A 26,295-nucleotide genomic window follows, 5' to 3' on the forward strand; every position below is an offset into this window, starting at 1 on the left:
CTCCTCTACTTGCAGCACGACCCCCGACCCCTCGGCGTCTTCCATGCACTGACCTCAGCATCTTCCTAGTCCATCTGCTCACACTACCCCTGCCTGCATCCCTCCCTCCCGGCCTCCAAGCCCGGCGCAATCCCACAGCTTCCGCCCAAGTCCTCAGCCTCTCAGCGCTCACAGGGCTGCCCCCACCCCTGCAGTCTTTCCCCTGGAGGTGCTTGGTCTCCTCACAGACCCCACAGCTCTCCCTTCTCTTTTGGGCTGCCCTGGGGGTTTACCCATGAGCAGCAGATGTGCCAGGGGATGGCTCAACAAGAAGTCCAGCCTCCACAGCCCAGGGGCACAGAGACAGGAGGGGCCAGTCCCAGCCACATCCCAGTAGAGTGGCAGAGACTTCGGAGGCCTGGAGCTGATCCAGACAGGGCTTGAGAGGCGACCAGGGCAGAGGCCCACCTGGGCTCTCCCCGGCCAGCAACTTCAGAGTGTGGGGGAACTGGGGGAGACATTATGGCCCAAAAAGACTAAGACTAAGACTTGCCTGATGGGGGCTAAGCCGTGAAAACAAGCAATACCACAAAACACAGCATGGGGGTGGAAGTGGGGCCTGGGTAGGCGCCATACCTGACACCAACACCCTGCACTGAGTCTCCCAGGTGCCCTCACCCCCAGTGACAGCCCCAGATCGAGCCGCACATGCAGGAGCCGGAAGAGGAGCAGCAAGTGAGGCACAAGGCCAGCAGGGCCGGGAATCGGCTGCGGAGAAGGAACCACAGCCAGCTGCCGTAAGAGGACCCAGAGACGCAGGGATGGGGGGGAAGGCGCCCACTCCTCCCCAGATTCAACTCAGCAACTCACCAGACACCAGGCCACCCAGACCCCCAGACCAACAGCCCAGATGACATGGTGGCCGAAACAGGGCAGCCTGTTAAACAGGCGAACGGGAAGCCCTGGGAAGGCCCTGGCATTTCTACATGGCCCTTGTGTCCTCGACTTGCCTGCCCGGAGAATGATGACCCACGTGGACCTCTGATGGGGTGGGTGGATGGCAGTGGACGCCTCCCACAGGCATGGCCTCTGGCTCCCAACAAGCACAATGTATCTTTATTGTACAAGCAAAAAGTCACGTGCCCCAAACCAGCATATCCAATCCAATTGTTTAAAAAGCTTAATTTTCCTGTTAAAAAGACAAAAGCCTAAAAATCTCACAGCTTTTGGTTCACTGGCCGATCGTCCTGAGGGTTAAAAACAAACTGCGTGCTGTGGGATGGCCCCAAGCAGGCAGAGCCTTCCCTGGAGATGGAGTTCCTGGGCACTAACTGTGTTCCAGGGGATCTGAGCAAGGCTGGGACTGGGTTTTGGCTTAGTAGCAATTGGAGGAACTGCATCATTGACTTCATCCCTGCGGTCACGGGAGGTCACAGGAAAATACAGCAACTAAAGTGCTCCCACTGGCTGGAGGAGGAGGAGCCGGCCAAGCAGGATGCATGCTCCAAAGAAGAGCTGCCCAGGTGGCCATCACTCTCCTATTTGGGGTTGGAGACAGCAGTGGGTGAGGAGCAATGACAAAGGGGACCAGACCTGCCCTTCCAGTGGGGAGGGGCTGGGGAGGCCCGAACTGGAGCACGTTCTCTCAGCATTTCCACATGCAGGGCACAGGGCGGTGGGTGTGCAGGGTACTGGGTGCTGGGATTTGGCCCTGGTACAGAAACCACGCCCTCCAGTGACCTTTAGAACCGTATAGGCTCGCTATGTGCATGTCTTCACAGTCCAGACACGCGTGACACACATTGTGCATCTGGAGGAGGTTGGGGTTGTCTTTTTGTTGTCGCTGGAACTGGGGACAGCAGACATGTATATTTGCCACAATTGCAACAGAAAAAAAAACTACATCCAACATAAAAAAAAAAATTAAATAAATGAGGTGACGAAAAGAATGCAAAGGGCTCCAGTCCTTCTGGGCAGAGGTGCCCGGGGCGGAAGGCAGGCCAGCCGCTGCACATGCTTTCCGTGCCCAGGCACCAGCCATGAGCATGCACACACGCTGTGTGGGGCTGGGGGGTAGGCGCTGGCGGCCGCCGCTCCAGGGGACCGGCTCATGGGGTTCCACTTTGATATTAAATAGGTGACTTTGATTGGGTGGGGGAGGCATCCTATGAAATGTATGAAAGGTAATGAAGACAGGGAGGGGGTGGGGGGAGAAAACCAAGGGCCAGGAGGTGATAAAATACAAAAGAACAAATACAGACAGATGGACACAGATACGGGTCCACTGAGGAATCGAGCACGAGGTTTGCTACTAGACTTATAGGTCACTCTCTCAGACGTTGGGTGGTAAACCGTCCAGCCTGCAAATGAATATAAAGGGAAGAAAACAAAGAGACACTCATCAAGTACAGGTTGCTGCGATTCCTCCTCCACACCAACAGCCACACCAGCCTCGTCACTTAACATCCACGGCTCCATCTAGCCCAGCCCGGAGCACCAAAGCCACTGACCATGTAATGGGAAGGAGGCAGCGGGAGAGCAGAAGAGAAGCAGCCCGGAGAGGGGCGGGCAGGGTGGGGTGGGCGGGGCGGGGCGGCTTCATGGTCACCATGATTTCTCTGGACAGAGATGGTGAGGACAGGAGAGCACCTTATTGAGCAGCTGCTGCTGTCCACGCAGCGTTGACGAGAGAATTTCCTCCTCAAGGCCAAACTCCCAGCTCGAAAGCTGTGCCCTCGTCCCCCCAGCCGTCCCTCTGGACTTTGGAAGGACCCGGTGTTTAGCACCATCTGGCTCCGCTGTGGGGGTGGGGGTGGGGCAGCCAGTGCCTGGGAACTGGCGCCGGAGCACACAGCCGGATGCCAGGTCCCCTGCCCTCCCCAGTCCTAGCCACTTCCCCAAGGTCCACTCTAGCAAAGCATCACCTCCCCCTGAGCTGCTTACAAGCAAGACTTGGTGGTGGATGGGACAATTCCATTCCTTTCATCCAAAGACTACGCCTTTTTTTTTATCCTTTTTAAAAGAAGCCTCTTAACAGCCTTTGCCACAGCTTGCAACCCCTCTACACAACACGGGCGTGCTCCTGGGGACACCACTGAGGCCCTACATGGCTAGCACATGCTCGGAGACAGGCAAGCTGGAAATCACCTTGGCCACGCGCTCCGCCTCCATCACTGGCTAAGCCGGAGCAGATGTCCGAAGACAGGGAGGCCCGGACGGAGCAGGGCTGCTGGGTCTGCACTGCCTTCCCACTCAGGCCCGTGCTGTCTGCAGTGAGCCCCACACTGGCTTGGGCAGGGTCCTTAGCGGGAGGGCCTCTGCTGGAGTCAGCCAAGTGACCTGGGCGGGGGGAGAAGAGGCGACAGGCACGATGAGGCGCCGCCGGGTCGGGGCCGTGTGGATTGAGTCTGTTCTGCCTGCTCATTGCTGGGTGACCTTGGGGAAGCTCACGTCTCCTGCAGACCACAGGCACATGGCCACATCTCCCACAGAGGAGTGATGGGGAAGAGCAAAGAAAGTGCCCAGTCTCTACCAGCCCCCACTGCCATGCTGGACTTGCGTTGAGCAAATATAGTGACAGAAGACACACCCAGGCACACAGTGGCCTGTGTACTTCTCATCTCAGTCTTCCCTTAGCTCTGGGAACTGTCTCTGAATTCGTGTAATGGGTATAATTCATGGCTGTGTGCCCTGAAGGTTGTGGGCTTATAGTGAGCTTACGGTGGCTTGCCTGGCATGCTTGGGGACTTGGGCTCACAGGGGCTCCAGCCCAGACTGCCAGGGCTCTCCACCAGCAAGCAGGCTGCAGTGCTGCTCAGGAGGCCTCAGGAAGCCCTGACATGCAGGGACGTGGGCTGGTGGCTGCCTGGGGCCAGGCCAGTGCCACTCAATGACTAGGTGTCACCTTTAACAAGACTGGGAGATCATCACCATCCTCCCGTCCTCCCCCAGCCCCTAACGACAGTTGCTCGGCTGGCACACACCCAAGAAATGGGTCAAAGGAAGCAGCCACCATCCGTCCACGCAGTGCCCTGCAGAGGAGCAGGTGAGGGAGGGCAGCCTTCCCTGGCACAGCCCACAGCCTAGGGTCTCAGGCCCAACGCTGAGCAGCCCCTGCCCACTCACGGGCCTTGCCTCTCTGCATGAGGACAGAGGACCAGGGCTGCCTTCATGCTGCAATGACTCCCCTGCTCCAGGGAAAGGAGATTCAGTAAGGAGACAACCCCGAGTGGTCTTCCAGGTCTGAGGGTGTCACACCTGCACGGAGCCTACCTCCCAGGCTCACTCAGGGGTCCCCAGGCCCGCTCCCATCCCAGCCCTGCACCTGGAGGCCGACCTGTGCTGGAGGCCACGACCTTGAGCTGCCGCACCAGGGGATTTAGCAGCTTGCCCGCCTTCAGCTTGTTCTTGCTGGTTTTTCTCCGGCGGCCAGTTGGGGGTGCCGTGTGGAAGAAGCCCACGTTGGGGGGCAGTGGCTTGCCCAGGCGGCGGTACAGAGCTTCGATCTCCTGCTTCTGCTGGCTCTGCAGCTCCGAGATCTCCTTCAGGTGCCTGCAGGAGGGGACAGGAGGGAGCGCCAATGGGCTTCCTCGGTGTTTCCAACACCGCCAGCCCCTCCAGGAGGGAGGCGGCATGGGAGAACATGGGATGAAGGGTGGGCACCCTGCCTGTGCCTTGGCCTGGGCCACTCAAAGCGGCACACAGGGGCTGTAAAATGACACTGTTTGTTCATATCTAAACGGGAGGTGCCAAGGTGGTGGGCCTCTGGCATCGACGTGCCCAACAGCACGGGCCAGGCTAAGAAGCCTCAAACTTCCAAATACCCAGACTCGGAATGCTTACATTGATACTTGCAATGAAAGTCCCAAACATGAACACAGGTGAGGGGAAATCAGCAGGTGCCAGGCACTGGAGACTGCCTCCATTTATCAGGCAAATGTGTGTTATTTCCTCCACAGGGGAAACGGAGAGTGGAAGGCAGCTCAGACCAATGCAACACGCCATGAAGAAGTCAGCGAGACGCTCACTGACTTCCAGAGGCCATGCCACACCATATGTGAGCCCATTGCAACAGGTCCCACATCACCCCGCAGGTGAAATGCAGGTGGCTCATTGACCATGGGCAAGGGCAGAGTCTAGAACTGCCGAGGCAAGAGGAGGATGCCGAGGGGAGAATGCAAAGGGGAGGATGCGGAGGGGTGGATGCAGAGGGGAGAATGTGGAGGGAAGGATGGGAAGGGGAGGATGGGGAGGGGATGACGCAGAGGGGAGGACGCCGAGGGGAGGACACCAAGGGGAGGAAGCCAAGAGGAGGATGCTGAGAAGAGGATGTGGAGGGGAAGATGCGGAGGGGAGGAAGGTGAAAGGAGGATGCTGAGGGGTGGATGGGGAGGGGAGGATGCAGAGGGGAGGAAGCCAAGGGGAGGAGGCCGAGGGGATGCAGAGGGGAGGAAACAGAGGGGAAGAAGGTCGAGGGAGGTAGAATGGGGAGGGGAGTAGGCTGAAGGGAGGATGCGGAGGGGAGGGTGCGGAGGGGAGGAAGGTGGGGGAAGGATGGAGGGGGAGGAAGATGAGGGGAGAATGGAGAGGGGAGAAAGGTGAGGGAAGGATGGAGGGGGAGGAAGGTGAGGTGAGGATGGAGAGGGAATGATGGAGAAAGGAGGATGAAGGGGGAAGAAGGTAAGGGGAGGATGGAGAGGGGAGCATGGAGAGGGGAGGAAGGTGAGGGGAGGAGGCCAAGGGGAGGAAGGTGAGGGGAGGATGGAGGGGGAGGAAGGTGAGGGGAGGATGGAGAGGGGAGGATGAAGGGGAGGAAGATGAGGGGAAGATGGATAAGGGAGGATGGAGTGGGAGGAAGATGAAGGGAGGAAGTTGAGAGTAGGATGGAGGGGGAGGATGGAGGGGTAGGTAGGTGAGCAGAGGATGGAGAGGGGAGGAAGATGAGGGGAGGATGGAGAGGAGAGGAAGATGAGGGGAGGATGGAGGGGGAGGAAGGTGAGAGAAGGATGGAGGGGGAGGAAGGTGAGAGAAGGATGGAGGGGGAGGAAGGTGAGGGGAGGATGGTGAGGGGAGGGTGGTGAGGGGAGGATACGGAGGGGAGGAAGGTGGGAGAATGAAGAGGGGAGGAAGGTGAGGGGAGGATGGTGAGGGGAGGATGGTTAAGGGAGGGTGGTGAGGGGAGGAAGGAGAGGGGAAGATGGAGAGGGGAGGAACGTGAGGGGAGGATGGAGAGAGGAGGAAAGTGAGTTGAGGATGGAGAGGGGAGGAAAGTGAGGGGAAGCTGGAGAGACAAGGAAGGTGAAGGGAGGATGGAGAGGGGAGGATAGAGAGGGGAGGAAGGTGGGGGAGGAAGGTGAGGGGAGGATGGTGACGGGAGGATGGAGAGGAGAGGATGGGGAGGGGAGGGGAGGAGCTGGGCCTCCCTGTTGCATCACAGTGCTCTGAGCTTCTGCAAGGCCCAAGGCCACCCCAGGGGCCCTGCCTGGAGGCCTGTAACCCCTTGCCTTCACCCCAAGTGCCCCTCGTCTTCCTTTGACGGCAAGGAAAACAGGTAGTTTTCAAGGTTGGAAATGAAGAAGCAAGTTCTGATTTTACTCCTGAATTTCAACACCTGCCACATAGGCTTTTTGTTTTTTTGTAATGACTTCCTCTAACTACTAAACAAGATAAATAAATAAAAATAAAACTCTGAATGGCTTTCTCCCTACAAACACCAGAGAGACACAGCATCAGATGATCTTGTGGAAGGGAGTACTATTTCAAGAGAGTGCTGACTGCCCCAGCGTTGGGGAGCGGCTGCGTGGGCAGGGGAGCGTCTTATCCAGGCTGGAGCTTATCCAGGTTGGAACTCTGCTCCGAGGCCGCACCCACATGGTCCAGCTCCCGCGGTCCCAGACTGCAATGTGGCTCCCACACAGGGGGTGCCCTGGACCACTCCAAGCTGCCCCTGGGCTGCTCACCACAGAGCCCCGCGGCCTGGGACATCTGAAAGCACAGGCTGGGCTCAGCACAGGGCTCCTGGAGCCCTAGGAAACCCCAACGCTCATGGCAGAAACGCTGCAATGAGGCACAGGCACCTCGGTATTCAGAGGGTTCAAATGAAAGCAAGGTTGGGGAGCTGCTGGCTACTGTCTATCAGATGCCAAGTCACCTCAATTCCCAGTTGAGGCTGAAAATCTTCCCCACCCTTTCCTAAATGGTCCCCACTTCCCTCTGGACTCCACGGCCCTCCCAGCATCCACTTCCTGTTCTTAGGATCCTGGAAGTCTCTCCTTTGAGGTGCTTCTGGTCCTCTCCCTGCCCTTTCCCTAGACCCCACCTGCCCCTGGCTCCCAACCACTTCTGCCATTTCTAGTCCCCACCCCATTATCTCTACCCTCTGTCTCTGGCTCCTGGCCCGTCACCCAGGCTCTCAGAGCCTATAGCAGCTCCTCTCCCCAGTGTTCTCACATCCACACCTTCCTGACCCCTACAAGCTTCTCTTCGTAGCAGCCACAGCTGGGGTGTGGCTTGGCAACATCTCAGCTCCCCTTTGTGCCTGCTGACCCTGACCACTGGCTCCCCAGGATAACATTCCTGCTGAGCAAATGTGCCCAGGATCTGCTGCCCTCTATCCCAAAAGGTTCTAGGTCATACCCACCTTGGGCTCCATCCACTCTCTGGCCTCCACCAAGGATCTGTTGGGCCATGTGGCCAGTGGGGGCCACCTTCCTGGAGGCCTCTAAGACCAGCAGTGATTCCACCCATCCCTGCCTTCCTGCCTCTCCCAGCAGCTCCAGTTCCCTCCTCAGTTCTCCACGAACACAGAGACACTCACTATATCCTCAATGTATGGCACTGACCACCCCGCCAGCCTGGGCAGACACTCTCTTAGCCTCTGTGCATACGCTGTGCAGAGAGGGCTCGCAGGAGAGAAAGGAGATGTGCATGGCTCTTCCCACATAAGCCTGTGATTTCCAACAGGACATGACTTACAAACGTGCCTTCAGGCACTGGTGAATTTGGTATTAGCCCTCCCATCCCGAAGGACATCCCAGTAACCCCCCAGCCGCAGCAGGACAGAATAAATATTTGCTGGATGAGGGAAAGAGACATGGAGAAAGAGAGAGGAAGAGAAAGAAGGAGGGCGGGAGAGAGAGAGACAGAGACAGAGACAAAGAAAGGAGAGACAGATAGGAAGAGAGAGTGTGGCAAAAACAGAGTGGTGGGAAGCGAGACAGGGAGAGAAGGAATGAAAGGGGAGAGAGAGAGAGAAGGAGAAAGGAAGAAAGAGGGAAGGAGACAGATGAGAGGCAGACAGGGTGAGGAAGACACATGCCTCAGTGATCCCCCAAGACATACCCCCAAGGGCAGCAGGAGGAGGCATGGCACCCAGAGAAGCCAGAAGCCAGGCAGACAGCAGGGTGGGGGCCGGCCCAGCCCGGAGGACTCTGAGTGGGAGATTGTCTACTCAAAATCACAGGGATGCTGGGCCTGGTGGCTCACACCTGAAATCTCAGAACTTTGGGAGGCCAAGGCGGGTGGATCACTTCAGGTCAGGAGTTTGAGACCAGCCTGGCCAACATGGTGAAACCCCGTCTCTACTAAAAACAGAAAAATCAACCGGGCGTGGTGGCAGGCACCTGTAGTCCCAGCTACTCGGGAGGCTGAGGGAGGAGAATCGCTTGAACCCGGGAGGTGGAGGTTGCAGCGAGTGAAGATTGCACCACTGCACTCCAGCCTGGGTGACAGAGCAAGACTGTCTCAAAAAAAAAAAAAAAAAAAGCCTTCATCACTCCCCTGTCTCTGCTTGGCAGCTCCAAGTGGGCGCTGCTTGGCCAGGACTTCAGCCCCGGCACCAGGGTTCCCTCACAACTGGGAAGTGGTGCCATGGCCCGGGGGCAGGGGCAACACTTCCTGCCCGCAGGACCTACTTCTCCCGCAGACTCTGCAGCTCCTTCTTTATGTCAGCATCCTCGAGCTCCGAATCATTGTCGCTGCTGATGTAGGATGACTGGGAATGGAAGGAGGTCACGCTGATCGTGGGGACCTTCATGCCCACCCTGCTGGGTGTCTCGGGGCCCAACGAGCCGGCCCGAGAAGGCCTCTGCAGGAAGGCGGTGGCCTTCTTCACGAAGTCGCCAGCCACGCTGCCACTCACGGGCAGGGATGCCTGCTTCTGCACCGGGGGTCTCGCCCGAGGGCCCTCGTCCCCAGAGTCGCTGGACACGGGCTCGCCCACGCCGACCTCGATGGAGGAGGCCGTCTGCGCCCGCCGCACTGCCAGCTTCACGTCGGGGCTGGAGGGGGCCTCGTCCAGGTAGACGTCGGGTGGGGCAGAGTATCTCAGGCTGTGGGGGGAGGCCAGGGTCCACTCGTCCTGAGTGCTGACCACCGAGAAACGGCCCACAGTCTTGGCTGGTGAGCTGACATCCTGCTGCTCTGGACGTTTCCAAGGGGACCCCGAAGCTCGAGCGCCAAGTGTCTGGGGGTGGCTAGCCTGGCCCCCCACTGTGGAAATGCCCATGTCACTTGGCGGGGGCTCTGCTGAGCTTTCTCCAGCGACTCCACCGTCCCTGTCTGTGGGCTCCACACGTGCAGGTCTCACAAAAGCAGGTACATCCTTGGGAAACAAGCGGAGATGAAGAGGTTTCATGTGAACATCAGCACAGAGCAAACCCTGCCAACCAGCCAGGGGGTCGTCAAGTCGCCCTTACCTGGGGGACGCTGGGGACCACATGGGAGTCTGAGGCCACCTGCCTTCCATCTCTGTCATAGCCCAGCATACTCCTGGGAGACGACTCTGCTATGGGATCAGAAACGTTACTGGGGCTGAAGGAGGAGGAAGAGGCAGAGATGGCTCACAGCTGACCCGAAGCAGCCCAAAGTGATCCCATGGGAGTGCCTCCAGACAGGCAGGACAATGGAAGTGGGTACTGGGAGGAGCCAGCTGTGTGTGCTCACAGCAGTTTTGGAAACTAAAAATACTCCATGATGTCTTGGCCCCACGGCATTCTATGACAGATGCCCAATAAACCCGGGCAAGAGAAGAGGCGTCAGCCCCGGGCAACCTCATGCAGCCAGGCCTTCTCTGTGCACCTGAAGGCCAGCACCCTGTCTCATCCCATCGTCTGATGTGAGAGGGTCCCACAGCGCAGATCAATGGGGCTGGGTTCCAGCCCTGCTCCCACGGTGTCTCAAAAACTGTCACCCACTGCATCTGCAGCTATTCCGGTGCTCTCCATCTAGGGAGCTCTTTCTGACCAGCTTTTCCCAGGGTTGCCGTAAAGAGGCAACCAGAAAAGCCAAGCAAGCTGACATGGGGGCCTCGCCTGAGCTGAGACCCTCATGTGACAAAAGAAACTCGTGGGTAGGCCAGGGCATGAGCCAGACCTATGCGCCGTGGGGAAGGTGGCAGCAGCGGATGGAGCCTCTGGGGAGGTTGGGGCCGCCCGCACATGTACACGTGTCTCCTTTGCACACCCCATGTGGAAACTCACAAGGGAACAACACCCAAATCAGATTCCTAAGGAGCCCCAATCCAGTCCTTGTCACGTGTCCCCAAGCCGTATGCAACACCTGACTCCCCTCCTCATATCCCCATGCCCACCTCCAGGGCTAGGAGGTTCACTGTCAATCGCACTCTCTCTACTTCTAAATGGCTCCAACCTCCAGGAAAGGTCACTTTTGCCAAACTAGAATCTGTCTCCTTGGAGCTTCCCCCATGAGTTCCACACTCTGGAAAGAGTATGGACTTGGAGTACGAGTTATATCATTTGCAAGTTACTGAAGCTCAGTTTGCTCATCTGCCAAAGGGGCCCATGGGACGGACACATCTCAGAGCACAAAGTCAGAGTCCGTGGAGCGCCACAGGCAGCCCAGCGTGATCAGGGCTGGCACTCCAACACAACCTCTCATTTCCACCCTTTTGCGAAGACGCTCTTGCTTCTGCCCCGTCCCTCATCTTCCTCAGGCTAAACATCACCAGTTCCCTGCGTGCACAGCTTCTGACCCCAGAGCCAGCTGCCCCGACCCCTCTTAAAGTCTGGCGTCTAGAAATAAATGTGGCCTGGGACTACGGGGTCCCGCCTGCGGCTGATGTGCGCTGAGGTTTCCGTTAGGAGGCTCGGGGGAGTCCTGATTCATAGTGTGCCCATCCCCCAAGAAATCCTGGGCTGAGAAGGAACCTCAGACCCCACAAGATCAGTCCGGCTCCCTTAGAAGGGACACTGAGGCATGCAGATAATGAAATGAGAAGCAAAGCAAAGGCGTTTCCACAGAGACACACTGGCAGCCAAGAGCCACAAGGGAAAGCCCCACGGCAGGTCTTCAGGGATTGCCCTGGCACCTGGCGCTCCCAGCAGTCACAGCGCCCCCCCACCGCACTGCTCTGCTATAGCTGAAGTAAGGCTGGGTTTTTGTGGGCATCTTGTAACCTTGCTGAAGAAAAGCAAGGGCTGGGGTGGGTCCACCGGAACGTGTGCAGACCCTCAGCCACTGGAGAGTCCAGGAGCTGTGATGTGTCCCTGCAACATCACAGCACCCACCAACTGGGGCTTTATCCATTTCCCCAGAGGACTTCATCTCTCTAGAGTGTTAGCATGTGGCTCCTTCTAGAACTCAGTAGGTTTTAATTAAGTCAGGGGCATCCAGTCTTTTGGCTTCCCTGGACCACATTGGAAGATGAATTGTCTTGGGTCACACATGAGATACACTAACAATAACTGATGAGCTTTAAAAAATTGAAAAAAAAAAAAAAAAAGCTCATAAGAAGCTTACCAATTTGTGCTGGGCCCATTCAAAGCCATCTTGGGCCACATGCAGCTCATGGGCCAGAGGTTGGACAAGCTTGAATTAAATCATGACAGGCTCCTGCTGTGTCTGGGCCCTACCCTAGATGCTAAAGGATCCCTTACAGATAAAAGGATCTTTAAGAAATGCTTTTATGCCTTAACAGATGAAAGACGAGGGTGCGGATGCAGAAGGTTCTGGGGCAAGGAAGCCAGGCAGCACCTTGTGAACGCAGGGTTCAGCAGGAAGCTGTTACCTGTCATTGACGAAGACGTGCCCTGCTCCATCACGGCCCCTCGAGTGGGGGCCAGTTCTGACTTCTCCATCTGGAGAAAGAAACACAAAAAGAGAAGAGCCGTGAGACTCACATGTCAGCATCTCAACAGCTGTATCTGCAAATCCACTCCCCTCTTCTCAAGCTGCCCCTGGGCTGCCCCAGCCCCTCTGTGTGCATGGATGGGGCTGAGTCACCTGACGCTGCACAAGCATGACCCCAAACAGGGGCCACTTGTTGCAAAACATGCATGGGTGAGTCAGACACACGTAGGTGGGTCACCAAGAGAGGGACGGGCCCTGAGGGAGGGCGGCTCTGCATAGCCAAGATGCCTGCCCACCCCCGGGCCTGCGCCCGGGCTCCGGCCCCTGACCCTGACCCAGGGCGGTGTCTCTGGGACAAGGCAGCTACTCACCAAGGGCTGGGGCAGCTGGGCACGCCCTGAGACCGCCTCCTTAGGCACTGGGGGCAGGGCCAGGTCCCCCCCGCAGACCTCTGAGCGGGGCTGGTCCCCTCTCAGGGGCTCCAGGGTGAAGTCTCTGTCGCCCACCTCCACAGGGGTCCCAGCTGAGGCTGAGGAGGTGGGCACGTGCTCCTGGTAGAGCAGAGTCCGCAGCTTCTCGTCCAGGCTCTTGATGGTGCTGTCCACAAAGCCCACCCTGGGGGGCGGCCCTTCCCCATCCGACTCCAGGGCTGAGGGTGGCTGTGGGGGGACGGTGGGCCCCAGGGGTGGGCTTGGGAGCTGGGAGGTGGCCAGGCTGACAGCCCCCACTGCGGCAGGAAGCAGGGGAGCAGGCTGACCCAAGGCGGGCTGTGGGGTCCCGCTGTGGGGGCTGGGCTCAGGCGCAGGAGGTGGCAGGGGCTCCCTTGGGGCACTGGCGTCCCTGGTTGAGGCAGCCTCTGGAGCTGGAGTGCAAGGTGCTAGGCCCACCACGAGGGGCTGCACAGCAAGCGGGGCCTCGTGAGTCTCCGCTAGTGGCTGAGACGTCTCGAGCTCACTGGTCAGCCCCTGAGGTGTCCCTGGACCCCCTGCCTGGATGGCAGTTCCTGACGCTGGCTCTGGCATGGTGCTGGTGGCTGGAGCTGCTCCATCTTGGGGCAGAGCAGTCACAGGAGGGGAGGAGGGGGCCAAAGGGGCTGGGGGTGCCCCAGGAGGGTTGCTGGGGCCCGCCTGGCTCAGGAGCTGCTGACCGGCTAGAAAGCCGGGTTGTTCCTTCGAGGACAGCTGGTCTTTATAGGGTGCTGAATCTAGAAGAAATGGGGAAAACGCCTTTGTACCAGGGTACTCCAGTCCTATCTACCTGTTTCTTCCTTGGCTAAAAAGATGCCTTACACGGCCTGGCCATGGCCCCAGCATGCTGGTCTTCTCTGTTTCCTGACACGCCAGGCTCCTGCCTGCCTGCAGCTTAGCCCAGCCTTGGCTGCTGCTTCCTGTAACACCTCCCACAGGTCTCTGAGCCACCAGCTTCGCAACTCCAGGTCCCTGTTCCCATAGTGTCCCTTGTGGCTGAACCAGCACCACCCTTCCTTCTGTGTCTTCTGTAGCGTGTGACCATCAGCTGTGGCTGTTGCCTGTCTGTCATCTGTCTGTCCACACCCTCACCCGCACGGACAGCTCCAGAAAGATACGGCTCTTGTCTATCTTGCACTGGACAAAAGTTATTCAATGAAATTTCAAAATTAAAGAGTTTAAGTAGTGAGCTGTACACACTTCCATGCCCAGGAGTGAGCAGGAGCCTGAAGCCTTCAGACCCCCAGTCTTTGGTATGGTCAGAAGCGCAGCCAGGGCTGGTCAGTGACCTTGTGGGAGGAATCCAGAACCCCAGCAGTATAACCAAGTCTCACAGTGCCTTGTGCAGGAGCTCATGGAGCCTCCACCAGGCTCACAGGGACTGTGGGCATCTGAGAGGTGGCAGGACAGTGTTTCTCAAACTTGGCCTTGGAGCCCAGTTTTCCTTACTTGAAAATGCAACCCGACCTTTTTTTTTTTTTTTTGGAGATGGTCTGGCTCTGTCACCCAGGCTGGAGTGCAGTGGTGCAATCTCGCCTCACTGCAACCTCTGCCTCCCGGGCTCAAGCAATCCTCCCACCTCAGCCTTCCTTGTAGCTCGGACCACAGCTGGATAATTATTGTATTTTTCGTATGAGACTGGGTTTCACCATGTTGCCCAGGCTGGTCTTGAACTCCTGGGCTCAAGCAATCCGCTGGCCTCGGCCTCCCAAAGTGTTGGGATGACAGGTGTGAGCCCCCACGCCCAGCCCACTTTGTCTTTTTAAAAAACACAAAGAAAATGAACACAAAAAAGAAAACTGTTCAAAAAATAAAAGGTGAGAATGGGGAGATTAATAGGACCCTGATGCCCTCCCTCGTGCCCCCAGACTCCCTTGGTCCCCATCCCCTGCCCGGCCCAACAAAGGTAAACTAATTTGACCAACATTTCCTCCACTGCTCTTCTTTCCGGCCTTACTGTTCGTCTGTCTAAACATGACGGTTGTGCTGCACGTTCTATCAATGGAATGGTACTCTATTCTGTGGTGCCTGGCCTCTCTCACCGTGTTTGTGAGATGTGTCCTTGTTATTGTTTGCACAACTGCACCATGATGCACGCATCCGTTCTGTGTTGGTACTCGCTGGGCTGTGGCTGGGTGGGACCACGACTAACACTGAGGCACAGTGTGTGCAGGCCCGTGTCCTGCCAGGCACACGCCACTGGGGAGCTGCTGGTCACTGGTCCCCTTTAGCTTTATGTAAGGGTGCCAAGCTGCTTCCCCAAGCAGGAGCCAATGCCCCCACCATCGGCAGCCTCTGAGCACCCCTAGGGCTGTGTGATGGCATCTTATTGTGGCTCTTTATTGTTTTTTAATTATGGAAAAAACATTTAAGATGAGATCTGCTGTCTTAACACATTTTTAAAAGCATGATACTCTATTGTTAACTATAGGCACTATGTTGTGTGGCAAAGCTCTAGAGCTTACTCAGCTTATATAACTGAAACTTTATGCCCTCCATGGTAACTCCGTTTCCCTCTCCCTCCAGCCGCTGGCAACTTCCATTCTGCTCTCTGCTTTGACTGTTTTTGACTTTGACTGTTTTAGATACTGCATATGAGAGGAATGAATCGTGTAGTCTTTCTGTGCCTGGCTTATTTCATATAGCATAATGTCCTGTAGGTTCATCCATGTCGTCGCAAATGGTAGTTTCCTTGTTTTTGTGGTTAAATAGTACTCCACTGTGCAAACATATCACATTTTCTTTATCCATTCATCTGTGAAGACACTTAGGTTGTTTCCATATCTTGGCTATTGTGAATAACGCTGCAATGAACACAGGAGAGCAGGTATTTCTTCCAAACCTTGTTTTCAATTATCTTGAATATATACCCAGCAGTGGGATTGCTGGATCATATGGTAGTTCTATTTTAATTTTTTGAGGAAGGTCCACATTGTTTTCCATAATGGTTGTAGTAATTTACACTCACACCACACTGCACAAAGGTCCCCTCTCTCCACAACCTGGCCAATACTTGCAGTCCTTTGTTTTTGAGAGCAGTGATCTTAACAGGTGTGAGGTGATAGCTCAGTGTGGTTTTGATTTGCATTTCCCTGATAATACTTAATTCAATTGAGTACCTTCTCCGGTGTTCACTGGCCATCTGGGTATCTTCTTTTAGGACACACCTGTTCAAGTCTCTTGCCTGCTTTTCTACAGAGCTGTCATTCTTTTCTTTTTAATTTGTGGTTCTTCATGATGCTGGGTAGAGAACTGTCTGGGGGCTATCTGTACTACAGAATCTCTCACTCCGTGACTCGCCTATGTGCTCGATTAGTGGTGTCTTTTGATAAACAATAGTTTTTGATTTTAATACAGTCAAATTTAACCAATTTTTAGCCAGTCTTTCCATTTGCATATTTTGTTGAACTTTTAACGTATGTGTTCTACGTGGGGGCCATAATGATACTGCCTCTTATTACTTCTAGGAACTTTACTGTTTTCCCTTTTACATTGAGATTCACAAGCCACTTGTTACTGAGTTTTGTGTGTGGTATGAGGATCATCTCCCTGTGTGGACAGCCTACTATCCCAACTCTTTCTGTTGAGAAGACCACCCGGTCTCCACTGTTTGACAATCGGACCTTTCTTGTCAACCACGTGTCCAAAGATGTGGGCCTGCTTCTGAGCTGGCTTGACTCCATTGCTCAATTTCTCTACCCTTGTTCTAGGACCAGATTGTCTCTGTGACTCCAGGTTTATATGAGTCACAACATCCGGGAGAATGGTATCCTTCCCCTAGAAGCTGTCTTGGTTTTTACTGGTTTTTGCATTTCTGTAAAGAGTATATAATCAGTGTGTTGATGCTCATTTAGAAATTGTTAGAATCTGAATCTGCAGATCTTTTTGGGAAGAAGTGTTTATAATACTGAATCTTCCAGTCCATGAATATGGTACATATCTTCCTACTCATTTCTTTTTAAAATTTCTCTCAATGTTTTGTAGTTTTTGGTATACAGATGTTACATACTTTTCGTTAGATTCATACACTGGTGTTTGGCATTTTTGTATTACTATAAATTGAATTTTTCAATATTCTTTATTTTCTGATTGTTGTTGGTATACAGAAAGATAACTGCAGTCTGTAGCTACTTTGCTAACTTATTAATTCCAATTTATCTGTAAATTTAAATCTCTATGTATATAATCATGTTATCAGCCAACAGTGGTAGTTTTATTTCTTCCTTTCCAATCCTTATCACTTTTTAAAACAGTAATTGTTTTAATACCATTAGATATTGAGGCAAAATGATAAAATTATAGTGTTACCAAAAGGCCATGATTATTTCTACTTCAAAATAGAAAGAGTTTTAGCAAATGTATTCCTTGGAAATAACTGCTATTTAGCCCAGTAATTTTATAGGTAGAGCTTCTGAGTCAAAGAAGTTATCTTGCTTTGTCCAAATTCTTAACAAAAAATAGTAATGCTAAAAGGAATATTACCTTTTATGTAACATTATATAGAATTATATTGATCAGAACAATCATTCAGCTCTGCGTGTCTACTATGTGACATGCATTATGTATTTATTTCCATTTACAGAGTGGTTGATATTGGAGTAGATAATAGAAAAACACCAACCTCAAGTTGGTATCAACTCAAATAAGCAAACATTTTCTTTGGAAGACCTTGTTTAGAAATCAATAGCATTTTCTTCAAATGAAAAATAAAGTGTTTGTGACACCACCATGACACTTCCTTATACATATTTACAAAAAGTGGTCAGGGCATTGGCTCTTAAATTGGGCTGCAGGTTGGGTCCTACCCCCAGAAATCCAGATTTACCTGCATGAAGCAGGGCGTGAGCTTCTTCAGTCCCATTGCTTTCCCTTCTTTTTTTTCTCCCTTTTTACCTCTCCCCCTTCCCTTCCTTTCCTGCCCACCCCCCGCTCCCCTGCAATATCTAGGACACAGGATACTTAATAGAAGTGCTGAGAATAGGCATCCTTATCTTGTTCCCCATCTCAAAGAGAAAGCATTCCACATTTCACCATTAAGAATATTTGCTGGTTTTGTTTTGTTTGTTTTTTGTAAAAACAGAATTTCCCATCTATTGGGATATAGTGAATAAATTTATTCGAATTAAGTTAAACCAACCTTGCATTCTGAAATCACTGCAACTTAGTAACTTGTCATACATACTCTTTTCATGTATCACTAGATTTAATTTGCTACTATTTTGTTTAGTATTTTTGCAAGTGTTGATGGGAGAGGAAGAGATTGACCTGTTATCTTCCTATTTTATAATGTTCTCAGTCAGATTTTTGTGTCAAAGTTATGCTAGTTTGATAAAACAAGCTTCTTTGTTCTCTGGACGAGTTGGGTTAGATCAGAATTATTTCTCACTTAAGTATCTGTGGTAAAGCCATCAAGCTGAAACTTTTCCTTATAGGAAGGGTTTTTCCCCCTTATACACACCTCTGTGTGTTGACACTCACTGAGATGGAGGCCAAGGGGTCCAAACATATGTGCCTGATTTCTTTCTCACTGCCTTTTCTTCAACTATGATTTCTCTTTCCCTAACATTTGAGTGCGTCCATCTTTCTCATTATCGTGAACACTTCTTGGTTTTTTAACTATGCAGCATCCATTTGCTTCCTTGTTGGGTAGTGGCACTCCAAATTTCCTCTTGGAAACAACTGTCCCCTACTTTAACTCCAGGGCTATGCCTGCAATTTGGGCACAAGTCAGTGTACATTCCAGCCACCAGCCACAACTGCTTTAGAGAATGTGTCCTTGTTCTGCATAATAGGAGTCAGGGCCAGATGTATGAAACCTTTCAAAAAGGGTCTCTATTTTCTACCTGAAAGACTATACACACTGAGCTGTTCCAGCAATCTTGTCACCATGAAGGGTAGACATGAGAAGGCTTCTAATGACTGATTTGACTTTTTAATGTTTATAGCACCTTTCAGATTTTCTATTTCTTCTTAAGTTTGGTAAGTTGTAGTTCCCTAAGACATAATCCAAAGAAATTTTCAAATTCTTATATTTGTCTTAATGTTTGTAGGACTGTAGCAGTGTCCCCCCCTTTTCATCCCTAATATTGATTACTTATGTCTTTCTCTCTCCTTTAGTCAGTCTCATCACAGGGGGCTTACTAATGCTATGAGCCATTTCAAAGAACCGTTGCTAAGCTCTGTTGATACCCTATTGTATATTTGTTTACTATTTCATTAATTTATGTTCTTATCTATTTTACTTTCTCCTTTCTTTATTTGGGTTCCATTTTCTCTTATGCTAACTTTTTGCACTACATACTTTTATTACTATCAGACTTTTCTCCTGTCCAATATATGCATTTAAAGGCTACAAAGTTTCTGCTCAATATGCTGTTAACTGCATTTCACAAATTTTGATATGTAATATTTTCATTAGCATGATGTTCATATCATCATTCAGAATGTTTTATTAGTTTCCATTGTAATTTCTTCTTTGTCGAATGAGATATTTATAAATGCACTGCTTAACTATCAAATGTGGATATTTTCTAGTTATCTTCTAGTTAATGAGTTTGGGTTTACTTCCAACTTTAATCAAAAGCATGCATCAAGTGATTTTGATTCTTTGAAACTTGTTGAGATTTGTTTTGGGTCTGCGTAAAGTTAAATTAAAAATATTCTGTGTGCATGAAAAAACAGTGCATTCTTCAGCTACTGAGTACAGTGTCCTGTATATATAAGATACTAATTCTGTGGTTGAAATTTTCTCTATCCCTACTGAGTGTCTCCTATTCCAAAAGCTGAAATCTCCCATGATTGTAAATTGCTCCATTTGTTTTAGTTGTGTTAATTTTTATTTTATGCATTTTGAGGGCTTATTACTAAATATAAGCAAACATTAAATTATTATATCTTCCTGGCCTGTTGAATCTTTCACCATTATGTTTTTGCCTTAAAATCTACATTGATATAAAAATATAGACATTAGCTTCCTCTAGGTGAGTATTTGTGTGCTCTTTTTCCATTTTTTTTTTTACTCTTAATCTTTTTATAATCTTATGTCTTTGTTCTGTTTTTTTTTTCACTTTTGAGAATCTTTGAGATTTAGTCCATTTACATTTAATTACTGATCTACTTGGGTTAAAACTAGCATCTTACTAAAGATTTCTATGTGTTCTCCATGTTCAGTGTTGCTGTTTCTTTCCTTCTTTGCCATATTTTAAAAAATTCCTTCCCCACCTGCCCCCTCCACCACAAGTGTGGAGGTTATCTGCTATTCTACGAGTCTCACAGGGGTTATTCTAGAGACTACCATTTGCATTCTTGATTTGGCTCTCTGCCTAGGCAACATGGAATCCTGGAGCCCTTTAAATGCATTTCCTGCCTCCTGATAAATATGTCCCATTTTCATGCATTTTAACATGCCAAACATTTTAAACCTCAAGACATTATTTTTTCATCCAGTCAAAATTCACTTAGATCTACTCATACATTTATAATTCCATCAGTTTTTGTTCCTACCTGCATTCTGGCCTTTCATCTGCAGTCATTGTTCTTCTGTCTAAAAATATTCCCTTTAGTATTTCTTTAATTGAGCTGTGAAGGTGATGACTGCTTTTCTCTTCATTTCATCTTCATGGAAGTCAGATCCTTTTACCGATATTTGAGGTTGGGGCTTATTTCCTTCAGCACTGCGAGGACAGCACTATTCCTTGTCCACTGGCATATGTTATCTGTGCTGAGACAGGGGCTTCCAAACCTTTAAAGGACCTGTTTTTTCTTGGGCATCCTTTAAATTTTCCCATGTGCCTTTGATTTTCAGCACTTTATGATATATGTAAGTGCAGATTTCTTTTTTAACTTACAGAGTTTGGAAGTTTCTTGAATTAGTGGCTTCATGCCTTCCAATTCTCTGCATTATCTCTTCAAACTTGTTTTTGCTGCATTCTCTTGTTTTCTGGGACTCCAATTACATGATGTTTGACCATCTCACTGTAATCTCTATATTTCTTAGCACCTCTTTTCTATTTTCTACTGTTTTCATTATCCTTATTTTACTTTAGTTTCTTTAGAGCTTGCCGATTCTCTCTCTGGCAGTGTACAATCCATCCTCTGATGTCTTAATTTTAACTAATGTATTTTTCAGTTCTACAACTTCCATTTAGCTTTTTTTTTTGGCATAGTTTCTAATTCTTTGACAAAAATTTCAATCTAGTCATTTGTTTCTTTTAATGCAGTAGGCAAACTTAGTTCTCAGTCTGATAACTCCACCATTGGGAACCTCTGCTGACATGCTCTGTTACTGCTGTTTGGATCTTAATAGCTTTATTTAGGTATAACTGCTACAATAAGTTGCACATATCTAAGTTTTGACACAGGCATATAAGTAAAATCATCACAATCTAATGAACATAGTCATCACCCTCCTGGATGTTTCCTTGTGAACCTTGTGTCTGTTCTTCCCTCTCCTTTCCTGCCACGCCTTTGTTCCCAACTACTGATCTGCTTTCAGCCACCACAAATAACTGCATTTTCTAGAATTTTATATATGTCCAGTCACATGGCAAGCATTCTTCCTTGTGTCTTTTCATTCAGCATAATTATTCTGAAAATCATCCATGCTGCAATGTGTATCAACAATTGATTCCTTTTACTGCAGAGTAGCATTATAGTGTATGGATAGACCACAAAGTGTTTCACAAAAGCACGTGGAAAAATTCAAAGAATGTTAGAGAAAAAACAGGTTCTTTAAAAGTTTGGAAGCTTCCGCCACCGTACAGACAACATATGCCAGTAGACAAGGAATAGTGCTGTCCTCACAGTGCTGAAGAAAATAAGCCCCAGCCTCAAATCCTGGGGAAAGGATCTGACTTCAATGAAGATGAAATTAACACAAAAGCATTCATCAGCTGCACATTTCAACTCAAGAAATGTGAAGGATAGACACCTAAGCCGTTTCCAGGTCTTGGCTATTATCAATAACACTGCTATGAACATTCCTTTGCAGTGTATAGGCATCTGTTTTAACTAATTTTGGTTAAGTACACAGAAGTAAAATGGCTGGATCACATGGTATCTGCACATTTACTTTTTAAAGAAATTAACAAACTGTCTTCCAAAGTGGCTGTACCATTTCATACAGTGCCTAAGAGTTCCAGCTCCTCCATGGCCTCGCCAACACATGATCTGTTAAAGTTTAGTTATTTTAATAGTGTACGGTGGTGTCTCATTGTGGTATTAATTTGCATTTCCCTACTGAATAACCATCTTTTCATACACCCCTTTGGCATCCACATATCTTTGGTGAAGCATCTGTACCAACCTTTTCAATAGATCGTTTATTTTCTTACTACTGTCTTTTGAGAGTTCCTGATATCTGGATACAAGACACCTTTATCACATATGTGCTTGGAAAATATCTTCTCCTAGTCTCTAGCTTATGTTTTCATTCATTTTGTGTCTGTCAAGGAGTAGACAGTTTAAACTTTGACGAATTCAGTTTACTAATTTTTTGTTTTACAGATCATGCTTTGATGTTGTATCTTAGAAATCTCTGCTGACCCAAGGTTACATAAATTTTCTCCTAGGTTTTCTACCGTAAGTTTCATAGTTTTCAGTGTTACATTTAGGTCTGCATTCTATTTTGAGTGGATTTTTGTATATAGTATGCAGTATGAATAAACATCCTTTTTTGTGTGTGTGTATAAGGATGATCAACTGTTACAAAGCTGAAAAGACTGTCCTCTCTTTCCTGAAAGTCATTTAAATGTTTATCAAAAACCAAACATCTGTAGGTTGTGTGGGTTGATTTCCAGACTATTTCATTTTGTTGATCTATTTGTCTGTCTTTGCATCAATACCACATTGTCTTGATTACTGTAGTTTTATAATAATTATTGAAATCTGGTATTGTTAGTTCTCTGATTTAGTTCTGTTTCCAATTTTCCATGCCCTTTGTGTTTTCATGTGAAATTCAGAGTTGGCTTCTCAGTTTCTACAAAGACTGCTGGTCTTCTGACTGCAGCTCATTGGCTCTGTCGGTCAATTTAGGGAGAATTAGCACTGTAACAATACTGTGTCTTCTGACCCATGAACAGGGCGCTTGTTTGGATCTTCTTTAATTTCCATGAGCATTGTTCTGCCGTTTTCACTGTACAGATCTTGCACATATTCTGTCAGGTTTAACCCTAAATAATCCATACAAAAATAATTTTCAGAATTTCAATCTTTGATTGTTGTTAGCATACAGAAATACAACAGCTTTTCATATATTGATCATGTATCTTACTACCCAGCTCACTTATTGATTCTAGTTGTGTTGGGGATTCCATTTGTTTTTCTACACAAACATGTTTTCTGCAAATAAAGATGGGTTCAGTTTTTCCTTTTCAATCTGGATGTGTTTTATGCCCTTTCCTTATGAACTGCCCAGAAGCTCCAGTAAAATAAGGAAGAGAGGTGGAAGAACAGACATCCTCACCTAGTTCCCGATCTTTGGGGGATGCTTTTCGGCTGTTTACCATTAAGTATGATGTTGCCTGTAGGATTTTGTATATTCCCTTCATCAGGTTGAGGAAGTTCCTTTCAATTCCAAGTCTTCTGAAGATGTTTATAATTGTTGGGTTTTGTCAACCGCTTTTTCTGCATTTATTGAGACAACCATATGAATTTTCTTTGTTTTCTAGTTGATCAATATGGTGAATTACACTTCTATAGCTTTTTGAACATATGAACTACAGTTATAGTAACTGTCTTAATGTACTTAATCTGCTAATCCTAATGTCTGTATCAGTTATGGTTTGGTTTAGAAGGTAGGGTTTTTCTTATGTTGTCCTGTCTCATAATTTGGATTGGATGCCAGATAATGTAAAATTTAACATATTGGGTGCTGGATGAATTTGTATTCCTATAAACATTCTTGAAGTGTGTTGTGGGATGCAGTTAAGTTACTTTGAAACAATTGGATCTTCTCAGATCCTGCTCTTAAGATCTGACAGGTGACGTAAGAGAAGCACTTAGTCTAGGGCTAATTATCCTCCACGACTGAGGCAAGCGCCTTTTTTGTACTGTACCCAAAACCCCTTGAATTATAAGGCTTTCCAGCCGGCTGGCAGGAACAGACATTCCCAGGCCTGTGTGAGTTCCCGGGTCCACTCCCTCTGATCCTTTGTGGTGGGTCATTCCTCAGCCTGGGTGAGTTTCCTCACACACAGTGCTCTGCGAAATCATCCAGGGGAATCACCCGTTATCTTCAGACTCTTCTCTCCGCAGCTCTCTCCTCTCCAGAACTCTGCCTTGGAAATTCTTGACATTTGGGGCTCTCCACACTCTCAGCTTGGTCTCCTCACTCCACAATCTCCCAAGCTCTGCCTGGGCTCTTCCTTCCCTGCTCTGGAATAGAAACTTTTTCAAGGCAGTAGGCTGAGATAACTGTAGTGACTTTTTTTCAGTCTTGCAGGGTCCTTCACTGACTGATGTTCGAAGCCTTGAGAAAAACATTGTTATATAAATTTTGAATGCTTTTTAAGTTGTTTTCTGAAGGAAAACAAATCTAGAGACTATTATTCCATCTTGGCCTAAAGCAGAAGTACAAGGGCCCTTTTTATTGTTGGTGGTTTCTGCTGCTTCTCTTTTATGCTATCTCATTTCTGTCTCATTATCTGCCTGGTCATCTTTTTCAACATACGTCAACTTAAAAGAACTTTAAAACTTACCATACAGTAAAATTAACTTTTTCTTTAGGGGTAGAGTTCCATGAGTTTTGACACACATGTATCCATTTAGTTACCACCACAATCAGGATAGAAAACAATTCCATCACCCCAAAACACCTCCTTGCATGTTCCCTATATAGGAACATTTTCCTAGTCTCTGGCAAGCACTGACCCTGTTCCTTATCATTATAGTTTAGCATTTTAGAATGTCATTATAAATGGAATTATACAGTATGAAGCCTTTTGAGATTGGCTTCTTTCACTCAGCTTAATGCCTTTGAGGTTCACCCATGTTGATCAATTTACCAATGATATATTTCTTTTTCAAAGTACCATAGTTTTTATCTATTCACCCACTGCAGGAAAACTGGGTTGTTTCCAGTTTTGGCAATTGGGTAATTATGAGTAAAACTACAATCATTCATACATAGATGTTTAAGTGAACATAAGTTTTCATTTTTCTAGGGTAAAAACTGAGTAAAATTGCTATGACATATAGCAAGTATATCTTTTATAATAAACTGCCTCACTGTCTTCCAGAATGGCTATACCATTTTACATACCCCCAGAAATGTATGAGTTCCAGCTGTTCCACAGCCACACCCAGATTTGATGCAGTCAGTCTAGTCATTCTAACAGGTGTGCAGTGATGCCTCCCTGTGGCTGCTTTAATTTGCATTTCCCCAGTAGTCAATAATATTGAACAACTCTTCATGTACTTAATTACCATCCTTATATCCTGTTTGGTGAAGTATCTGCTCATCTGCTCAAGTGAGTTGCTCATTTTTTTTTTTTTGAGACGGAGTCTAGCTCGTTCGCCCAGGCTTGAGTGCAGTGGCGCGATCTCAGCTCACTGCAACCTCTGCCTCCTGGGTTCAAGCAATTCTCTGCCTCAGCCTCCTGAGTAGCTGGGATTACAGGTGCCCGCCACCACGGCCGGCTAATTTTTGTATTTTTAGTAGAGATGGGGTTTCACCATCTTGGCCAGGCTGGTCTTGAACTCCTGACCTCATGATCCACCCGCCTTGGCCTCCCAAAGTGCTGGGATTACAGGTGTGAGCCACTGCACTCAGCCAAGTTGCTCATTTTTTATGCTCATTTTACTGTTGAGTTTTGAGAATTCTTTAAATATTCCTAGCACAGACACTATGTTGGATATGTGATTTGCCATTATTGGCTACCAGTCTGTAGCTTGTCTTTTCATTCTCTTAACAGTAGTTTTCACAGAGCAAAAGATTTTGACATTGTCTAATGTATCCATTTTTTCTTTTATACATCATACTTTTGGTGTCAGGTCTAAGAACTCCTGCCTGGCACAGATCAAAAAAGATTTTTCTCCAATGTTTCCTTATAAAACTTACACAGTTTTTGCATTTTACATTTGATCCACTTTGAATTAAGTTTTGAGTAAAATGTGAGGCTTAGGGTAAAGGTTCATTTTTCTGCATAAGGATGACCGACTGTTCCAACATCTATTGAAAAGATTATCTCTTCTTGGATTGCTTTTGCATCTTTGTCAAAATCAAATGGTCATATTTGTGTGGGTCTATTTCTGGGCTCATTCTGTTCCACTGATGTGTGTACCAATCCCTTTGCCAATATTATACTGTCTAGATTACTGTAACTTTATAGTAAGCTTAATATTCAGTAATGTGATCCTTCTAACTTGATTCTCCATTTTCAAAATGATTTTAGCCATTTCTATTTCCTTTGTACTTCCATATAAATTTTAGAATGTCAATATCTACAAAAAGTAATCTGCTTTAACTTTTGTTACTGCAATGCATCTACAGATCCATTTGGGTAGAAGTGACATTTTTACTATGTTGAGTCTTCCAATCCATGAACACAGTATGCTTCTCTATTTAGTTAGGTAACCTTTGATTCATTTCATCGGTACTTTGTAGTTTTCAGCATACAGATTCTGCATGTTTTATTAAACTTGGATCTATGTAAATCCTTTTGGGGGAGCTCCTATAAATGGTATAGCCTTCAAATTTTGGGTTTTCAATTGTTCACTGCCAGTATATACAAATATTGAGGTATTTTTGTATGATGACTGCGTA

General features: G+C 48.6%; 2 protein-coding genes across 24 annotated transcripts in view; one reads left to right on the top strand and one right to left on the bottom strand.

The window, feature by feature from the left end:
* Window positions 1–5,352, top strand: part of FAM120A2P (Putative uncharacterized protein C9orf129 homolog) — a 49,544-nt gene extending 44,192 nt beyond the window's left edge. Inside the window, exon 5 of the mRNA XM_063593956.1 lies at window positions 4,938–5,352. Within this exon, the coding sequence (XP_063450026.1) occupies window positions 4,938–5,076 (139 nt within the window). The 3' untranslated portion in view covers window positions 5,077–5,352. The remainder of the gene's footprint in view (window positions 1–4,937) is intronic.
* The window catches only part of WNK2 (WNK lysine deficient protein kinase 2), a 140,922-nt gene that overhangs the window by 22,313 nt on the left and 92,314 nt on the right, over window positions 1–26,295 (bottom strand). For 6 of the 23 annotated variants that reach the window (XM_034967747.4, XM_034967743.3, XM_034967738.3 and 3 more), the window contains exons 20-26: window positions 12,438–13,270; window positions 12,005–12,074; window positions 9,675–9,763; window positions 8,892–9,580; window positions 4,316–4,530; window positions 3,127–3,318; window positions 2,241–2,339 (exon numbers count right to left, since the gene is read on the bottom strand). In XM_034967747.4, coding sequence (XP_034823638.2) covers window positions 2,241–2,339; window positions 3,127–3,318; window positions 4,316–4,530; window positions 8,892–9,580; window positions 9,675–9,763; window positions 12,005–12,074; window positions 12,438–13,270 — 2,187 coding nt within the window. The remainder of the gene's footprint in view (window positions 1–2,240; window positions 2,340–3,126; window positions 3,319–4,315; window positions 4,531–8,891; window positions 9,581–9,674; window positions 9,764–12,004; window positions 12,075–12,437; window positions 13,271–26,295) is intronic. The other 17 variants (XM_055091757.2, XM_034967754.3, XM_034967753.3 and 14 more) reach the window with 8 other exon arrangements.

The sequence above is a fragment of the Pan paniscus genome, chromosome 11, assembly GCF_029289425.2.
Source record: "Pan paniscus chromosome 11, NHGRI_mPanPan1-v2.0_pri, whole genome shotgun sequence".
In the NCBI taxonomy this organism is placed as follows: Eukaryota; Metazoa; Chordata; class Mammalia; order Primates; family Hominidae; genus Pan; species Pan paniscus.